General features: G+C 36.6%; 1 protein-coding gene across 2 annotated transcripts; it reads left to right on the plus strand.

Moving 5' to 3' along the window:
• Nucleotides 1-451: 451 nt before the first annotated feature.
• On the plus strand, nucleotides 452-8,718 carry LOC139851647 (uncharacterized). 2 transcript variants are annotated; one of them, XM_071840743.1, is made up of 15 exons: nucleotides 452-714; nucleotides 1,908-2,433; nucleotides 2,511-2,787; nucleotides 3,154-3,461; nucleotides 3,587-3,769; nucleotides 3,919-4,659; nucleotides 4,762-4,856; nucleotides 4,974-5,033; nucleotides 5,116-5,204; nucleotides 5,460-5,996; nucleotides 6,161-6,235; nucleotides 7,035-7,105; nucleotides 7,182-7,239; nucleotides 7,423-7,636; nucleotides 7,746-8,718. In XM_071840743.1, exons 2-15 carry the CDS (start codon nucleotides 2,024-2,026, stop codon nucleotides 8,369-8,371), a joined length of 3,744 nt encoding a protein of 1,247 aa, XP_071696844.1. In that variant the 5' UTR covers nucleotides 452-714; nucleotides 1,908-2,023; the 3' UTR covers nucleotides 8,372-8,718. The 2 variants fall into 2 exon arrangements, with proteins under 2 accessions (XP_071696844.1, XP_071696845.1); XM_071840744.1 differs by having other exon boundaries at nucleotides 1,935-2,433.
• Nucleotides 8,719-8,989: the final 271 nt, after the last annotated feature.

Below are 8,989 nucleotides of genomic sequence, written 5' to 3' on the forward strand. Positions count from 1 at the left end.
TAATGCGATTTGAGAAGGTATATGGTGGGTCTTCTCAACCTTCGATGGTACTGACAACTTCGTCGTGAATTGGCTTTACTCCTAACGTGTGTGTGAATGACAAATGAGAGCATTCAATTTCGATATCGCCATTAAAAAAAACAGTTTATGAATCATGTTTATGTTAATAACCAAAGAAGTACAGTAACATTAATTTAATTAAACTGAGAAAAAATAAAGGAAACAGAAAGTAAAAAAAAAAAAAAAAAAAAAAGGTAGGCAGACTCAGGCTTGAGCTGTTGAAGCCGACTTTGAATCTTATAGTTCCGATTACACCCCTTCTCTAAACTCGTACTTTACCCTCTTCATGCAATACAACCCATGGGCAAAATCGTAATTTCAAGAATAGCCAACTCATCTCCGATCATTACACTGGGGGAAGGCTTTGCCATGGCTTCGGATGAACCTTCGATTTTATTCATCTCCTAAACTCAATAATAAACAATACACCTTATAATCATAAAATCATAAATCATCATAGTAATTATTATTACTAGTATTCTTATTCTGATAATTATTAGAATTAGAATCTTGCAAAAAATTGAATTTAAAAAAAATTAGTTAAATCCCCAAATTTGTTAATAACTTAACCCTAAATTTAATAAATTGTCGATTGAGCTTCTAATAAACCCTCGAATTACGGATTTTACGCGCGATTCGCATTTACAGCTAAAGGTATTTTCGTTTTCGATCTTGATTTGGCTAATTAATTTCAATGTTCTAATTAGATTCTGTTTTATTGCGTCGATTTGGATTCTAGTTTTTTTTAGTTAGCTGTGATTAGTTTATGTAACTGTTTTAATTGATTAACATGAATTTAATATGTAATTGTTGAGCTAAATTTGAGATCAAAAGTAATTGTATTGTTTGTTCTGAGTAGTTGTATTTATTTCTAATCAATTAATTAATTAATTAATTATGATTGTAGATTGTAGATATTAATAGTATGAATATGAAGTTGTTATTATCTGGATTGCTGTTAATTTAGTTTGATAGTGATCATGGTTTGGTTTTCGAACTGCCATTAGCAAATTTATTAAGATCACCTGATCATTCGATTGCTTACCAAGTTATGAGTGGTACAATGGTATTATATGAAGTACTTATGATATATTAGCACATGTATTACTAAAAATGTGCGTGTGCATGCTGGTAAGTTAAGTTTAGTAACTGGCCGATGCAGTTCATTACGCTTTTAAGTTTAAAAAACTAGATGTAAGGTGTCTTTGCTACTTTGGGAGAACTGAAATGTAGCTACAAGTGAAGAAGGATTGGATGCCTATAAGCAGAATTTTCATCCTTATTTTCGGTGCACCATGTAGGGGTCTATGTTTTTTGGTGGTGGATTGGTAGTAAATTCTCATTCACCATTGTGGGTCAAGATCCTGTGTTTTCAGATTGAGTAAATAAAGAATATTATTACTATGGTTACCAAATTTGCTATTAATGCACATCCGGGAACCCCTAAATGATTTATGCTTAATCTTCATGCGATGTATAATTGAATAGAATTTTCTAAAGATGTCCAAGGCACAGATAGAGGTAGGGACCGTAGAAAATGTTCAAGAGTAAATAAGGGATACTACTATATTTGTAAGTGTATGAGATGTGCTCTGATCTTAAGTTTAACAGAGAAGCATTTTTGTAGCTGTACCCGGTGATTAGAGTAGAGATACCTGAGTGGTAATCACATTGTGAGATGTACAAATACCATCATGATTTAGCTGACTTGTTTTTCCACTCTTAGAATTAAAGTTCTAAATTCTGCTAGTGTCAAGAAACCATTTAAAAGCCTATTACTTTAATTAATTTTTACTTTAATTTGAACTATTCATATCTGAGGCTTTCACGATATCTGTTAATGTTAGGTTTTATCTATCTTTACTTTTTGGAAGGTTGGGATTCACTCCCATGTGCCGTGACACTACAGTCTTGTCATGCACAATTGTTCTTGTAAGACAGAGACTGTTTATGAACTGATGCAATGGTATCATCTGGTAAATTCGATCTGTCATCTGTTAGCCCAGATAGGCCTATATACAATTCTGGGCAGCGAGGATCATACGCAGCTGCATCACTGGACAGATCATCCAGTTTTCGTGAGAACATGGAAAATCCCATCTTATCATCCCTTCCAAGTATGTCAAGAAGTACTTCAAATGTTACACAAGTGGATGTGACCAACTTTTTTCAATGCTTGCGGTTTGACCCAAAGTCAATGGCCACCGAGCATAAGTTTAACCGACATGGGGATTTTAGACGGCTTGCAGGTGCTGTAGTTGGTTCACCAGATGCGTCACCATCTGGTTCTTTGAAAGGGAAGAACCCTAATTCTCCCCCTGACGATCTTAAAAGACTAAAGACCGGTCTGCGTGAATCTACCATTAAAGCCAGGTATCTCTGTTGTTTACATATACTGTATTCTAGGATACAGTTGTATATGGTTGTAATTTTATTTAAAATCTATTTAGGGAACGGGTGAAGGTTTTTAGTGAGACGTTATCCGTGATCAACAAGTGTTTTCCAAGTATTCCATCAAGGAAGAGATCGCGACCAGATGCTCTGCCCGGTGATCGTTCTAGTGGTTTACTCGTGAATCGTGCACCTATTGGGGCAGGCGTTGGTAAGATGGGTACCCAAAGTCATTCTCGTTCAAATGCTTTTGACTTTGAGCAGCAAAAGGTTGAAGAAAGGGTTAAAAGTGCCATTCCTAACAAACGAACAAGAACTTCAATGGTGGATCAAAGGGTTCGTATTTTGCATCTTGGTCTCTCTTGTTTATATATACTAGTGGCTTTGCATGTTTACTTCATTATTTATGTACATAACTTCAGTTACATGTATGCTTCCTTTAAACTGCACATCATCTTAGGAACCCTTATGCATACTCTGAATGTTTATATAGCATACTATATTAGTTAAAATTTCACATATGCACACCACATACACATTCGAATCCGTATATAATTTGAATTTGTCATTGTGCATTATAATATAAATTGTGGCAGAAAATCAACTGTCTACTTTGACATTTCTTTCTTATGATTCAACTTAGTTTTCTTTTCATATTTGTTGTTTTGATAAAAAATTTTATTGGAAATTTGGCCAATATAGGCAGATGTACGACCAAACACGCCTGCTAGATCATCTGGGAATCTAGATAGGGATAAAGAAGTGATAAGAATCCCGAACACCAACGCTACTCAAAGTGAGGAACAAGTATTGCCCATTGTAGCTGATGGTTGGGAAAAGGCAAAAATGAAGAAGAAGCGGACTGGTATAAAGGCTGATATGGTTTCAAGCCCAAACTCAAGCTCCATGTCAACAAAACTTATCGATGGATATAGGGAACCCAAACAAGGAATGCATCCAAGGCATATTCCTGATGCAATGGCAAGATTAAATGATTCCCATGTGTTCAGGTATCAAGTTCTCACCTTTATGCTGTTTTCCATCCAAATGTTTAACTCCTGGTTGATTTAGGTGAAGGTAGTTAGTTATACAGTACATTTTTGAAGTTTAAGTTCTTATACATATCTTGATGTAGGCCAGGAGCTGCTAATGGAGCCGTTGGTGGTGGAAAACTCGATGGCCCTACTCAGCCGGCAAATGTGGGAATGCGTTCTTCGATCCCAAGGCCTGAACAGGAGAATACGTCACTTCATCATGATAAAAGAGATCGGAGTACTAGTTCTGATAAGGAACGGACAACTATCAGATCTGTTAATAAGTACGATATTCATTGCTATAGTCCTATCTAATGTCCTACTTGCATCATATTATCACCTTTGTCTCTTTATTTGATCCAGTTTGTACTTATTTCTGTTATCAGTACTTGATTTGAATCCTAAGTTTAGATTTTAATATGAATATTCCCAGGTCCAATGTCCGAGAAGAGTTCATGTCTGGTAGCCCTACCTCTAACACAAAACTGCATGCATCTGCTCGAGGTCCAAGGTCAGGGTCAGGTGCGGTGCCTAAATCATCAATGGTGGTTCAACGAGCTGCTGCTTCCAGTGACTGGGATCTGGTTCATGGTACAAACAAGAACCCTGGAGCTGTGGGGTCCAGTAATCGTAAACGTACAGCCTCAACACGGTCTTCATCTCCACCAGTAACACAATGGGCTGATCGAAGGCCCCAAAAGATATCACGTGCAGCACGAAGAACCAACCTTGTCCCTATATTAACTAGTAGTGATGAAATCCCTGCTTTGGATACCAGTGATGTCACTGGTAGTGAAAGTGGGCCCGAGTTTGCCAAACGGTTTGCATCCAATTCTCCCCAGCAATTCAAGTCAAAGGGCAATCATGTCCATTCATCCACGTTATCAGAAAGTGAAGAATCGGGTGCTGCTGAAATCAGATCTAGGGATAAGGGTAAAAAATCTGTTGAAATAGAAGAAAAATCTGGACAGAATGTTAAAAAGATGTCACCTTTAGTTCCGCCTACTAAAAAGAATAAGATGGTGAACGCAGAAGATGGTATTCGTAGACAAGGCAGAATTGGGCGGGGTTTTGGTTCTGCTCGACCTGTTACACAAACAGTAGAGAAGATTCGGAATATGGGAACTGCAAAACAACTTAGAACTTCTAGACTTGGTTTTGACAAGTCTGACAGGTTTTACATTATCTGTTGTTGATAACATATTCTTAGTTGGCAGTTTCCTTTATATATGCTGCTTGTGTATTTTTATTGAAACTGGTATTATTATGTCAACAGCAAATTAGGTAGGCCTCCAACTAGGAAGCTCTCTGACCGCAAGGCTTATACCCGTCAAAAGCATACTACTATCAATGCTGCACCAGATTTTCTTGGTATGACTATTCAAATAAAGATTTCCATGATTACACACACACACACACATGTACACACTCTTGAACAAGGAAAACCTTATCCGTTTGAATCTGAACTTTGTTATTGTTTGTTTTTAGTTGGTTCTGATGATGGACATGACGAGCTTCTGGCTGCAGCGAATGCGGTTATTAATCCTAGTACTGCTCTTATTTTCATCTCTTAATATATCTGTTTGAACATTATTATTAGGTAATTCTGATTCTAGATTGGTGGTTGCAGGTCGTGCTTTGTCTAGTCCATTTTGGAGGCAGATGGAACCACTCTTTGGTTTTCTATCTGATGTGGACATGTACTACTTAAAGCAACAGGTGATGGTTCTCGTTTCTAGGGTTTGAGATTTATAGCAAGATTATTGTCTTCATTCTATGTTAAAGAGATATATTGCTCATCGTTTGCTGCCTTTTTACAAAGTATTTTAAGTTGTGCTTTTTAACTCGCAAATAAACTTATAAAAGTTATCACCTAGTCAACATGGTTAAATGTCTCTTTTTTATCATTTCGAGGATGAAAAGACAACACTAGACGTTGTGTATTGCTCTAATTTTCTTGTGTTACTCTAACAGGGAATTACTCAGTCGAACGTTAACACAATAAACCCGGTATATCTAGACGTTGATAGTTCTAGTACTTTTCCTAATGGCATAGAAAGCAAAAGTAATGAACCAAGTCCAGAATTTGCACCGGGTACTGCAAGTCCGGTGGAAGTTCCCCTTTGTCAAAGGCTCCTTGCTGCACTAATCTCCGAAGAAGAAAGCGAGGGACCTTTCTTCAGTGCGAATGATGACCAAAAGTATAATGCTTTTGGATCTGCTTATGAGTTTGAAACAGATATAGAATCCAGTGTCTTCAATCATCGACCATTTCAGAATTCTACGCTAAGATCTTGTAACGAATCAGTGCACATCCAGTCAAAAAGTTATAATAATATGATGATACGAGATTCGTCAATTGGTATTGGTCTAGATCATTCTTACAACGGTGTACTTTCAGATCCGGCAATATCTAGCATGACCTTGTCGGAATATCAGTACGGTAACATGCCATTAAATGAGAGACTTCTTGTAGAGATTCAAAGTGTTGGACTGTATCCACAACTTGTGGTAGGTTCATTCATAATCTCACTTTGACTTGCGTTTTGCCTTTTTTGTAGAATGAAAATTCAATTCAAGGCCTTTATTTTCATTAGATTGATGAGTCTGTTATATATGTTAGTAAGCTTTTAAATGCAGTTCTTACTTATGCATACACTTCTGATTTTGTGCAGCCTGATTCACCACATAACGGGATCGAAGACATCAGTGGAGAAATTTGTCGACTTGAAGAAAAGCACCGCGAACAGGTAGGATTCTTTTGCAGCTACTAGGAAATATTGCCAGCTTATTTTAAATCCCTTGATTATTGATTATTAGCTACACTTCAAGTCTGCAATGCACCTTATAATCAGTATAATACTGTAACGAGTTATATAAGTTTTTTTCTACTATCTTTTTGAAAAAGTTCCCACATCAATATATATTTTTAGAAAGTTATCTTGACTACACCAACAATGATTATTGTATATGTAGACCATCTACCTATAATTGAACAATAAATCTTCTTCCTGTTTTCAAAAAGTGTTCCAGTTTGATTAGGCGCCACTATTTATAGGATTTCTACTAGGGAAATTAAAAAAACTAAATGTTGAACAAATTTCCAGTTTAAGCATGTGCGTGTTTTCTGTTTGGGTGAACTAGCTGATGTTTTTTTTGTGAAATATCATGTACCATGAGCCTACATCTGCCTTACATTTTAGTCCCTGTTTTACTATATCTCGGGAACTGAAATAAACCAAGATCCTTCCGCTTGGGGAACCTGGTCATAATCAGTGATCGAAAACCTTAATTAATCAAAATGGGATTTGATAGTCCGTCTACTACCAAGTATTGTCATAAAAAACTTGCAGTTTGTTCTTTACGACACACACACATGCTGCACGCGTTTTATTTAGCAAAGTTTTTGGTTACTACACGTTCCAATGAAGTTTTACACAGCTTCATATGCATTCACAGATGCATCAGCATTTTGTTGTTGTTGACATATTCACACCATTATAGATTTACTAGTTTGAATCCTCATCTCACCCTCTAGCTGATTAACAGGTTTCCCGGGAACAAATCCTGCTCGAGAACCTCTTAGATTCCTCAAATGAAGCAAGAGAATTGCAAGAAAAGTAAGTAATTTTTCTTCTATTGCTGCAAGTGACTTCGGTTCTTGAGGATTTTAATAAGGCCACTTGTCTGTTGTAGGGAATTTGAACAACAATGTCTTGATAAACTCATCGCAATGGCTTATCAAAAGTATATGGTATGTTATTAATTGTATTTTATCTCATCTCACAGTGTGCATCATGTTCATTTTAGTTTATTAACTCTGTTCCTCACAAAGTTATGGACAAACTTTGTAATCAATTTTTGCATGGGATTATTATAAGAATCCCAATATTATTATTATAATATTTCTTATGTTTGTAATTTTATTGTTCATTAGAGTTGTTGGGGTCCTCATGCACCTAAAAGTGTTGGTAGCAAGATGGCCAAGCAAGCTGCTTTAGCTTTTGTAAGACGCACACTAGATCAATGTCACGAATTTGAAGAAACAGGCAAAAGCTGCTTTACCGAACCTATATATAAAGAAATGTTCCGTTCTGGATCATCATACCTAAATGACATTCAACCCGATGCTGCAAGCGAACGCGTTTCAGGTACTGGATTATTATCCGCCATTGTTCAAGACATCTATCAACTGTTATTGTTTTTTCTTTTTGTGTGCTTATCACATGGTAATTTTGATCTTATAAAATGTTATATCAGATACAATTCTAAGCCCCTCGTTAAGCAACCACGACGTATATTCGACCGATGCATTCCATTTGTCTGACCAAACTACTGGTAAAGATGATGTCTGGTCAAGCAGGGTTAAAAAACGAGAGTTATATCTCGATGATGTTGTTGCTGCTACTTCTTCAGGCATCGGAACAACAATTTTGAATAGTGCGAAAGGAAAAAGGAGTGGACGAGACCGAGAAGGTAAAGGGAATGGTTTATCTAAAAACGGAGGCCCAAAAATTGGGCGGCCCACATCCGGTAACGTTAAGGGTGAACGAAAAAACAAAACAAAACCGAAGCTAAAAACTAGTCAGTTATCCACTTCTCACAACGGTCCAACGGGAAAGCTTCCCGATCAACATAGAACGTTATCATCGGTCTCAAATTCGTTTGATATAAAGAATAATACAGTTACCGTAAAGGACGACTATCACTCGGTGGAGCCACTTGACTTTTCGCACCTGCAACTGCCTGAAATGGACGTTTTAGGTGAGCAAGGGGAGGATATAGGTTCGTGGTTGAACATCGATGACGAAATACTACAAGATGATGACTTCATGGGACTTGAGATCCCAATGGATGACCTGTCAGATTTGAATATGATGGTTTAAATGTATGTTGTATAAAAATGTTTGGTATACCATTTACACAAGATGAAACATAACTGCTGGTGTCAAGAAGTGAACATGTACCGTTCGGTTGACTTTTCGGCCTGTGATTGAGATATAGATTCTTTTCAGACTGCCTGAAAGAGTTGGTATACCTTTGTGGAAGGTTTGGATTTTGCCACTTTTTAATATAGGCACTTTAGTCTGTAAAAATATTTTTGTTTTACGTATAAGTTAGTTTGTTCTCCTCACTATATCTTAGGAAACACAGTTTCTGGCTGTAGAATTTGAAATTCGGGGGACAATAATACCCCTTGTACATACAATTATGTTCTCAATAAAAATTAGTTCATCTATAAAACATTCTTATATAGTGTTCTATATGGGTATACGTACATTACGTCTCGTTACATCTCTTCATGTTTATTTTCTGTCTTCTAGTTTATAGCCATCTTCAGTTACAATGTTACTTTTGGGAAAGCGGGCCAACTCTCTGTTCTGGCTGCAATTGGAGAGATAGATTTGAAAGTATGTAAGTTTTTCTTCTTCTTTTAATTTGATAATATATCCTATATATCCTATACCAATTCAATTTTGAAGATTGCTAACGCCTAACAGACC

Source organism: Rutidosis leptorrhynchoides, chromosome 6, assembly GCF_046630445.1.
Source record: "Rutidosis leptorrhynchoides isolate AG116_Rl617_1_P2 chromosome 6, CSIRO_AGI_Rlap_v1, whole genome shotgun sequence".
NCBI lineage: Eukaryota > Viridiplantae > Streptophyta > Magnoliopsida > Asterales > Asteraceae > Rutidosis > Rutidosis leptorrhynchoides.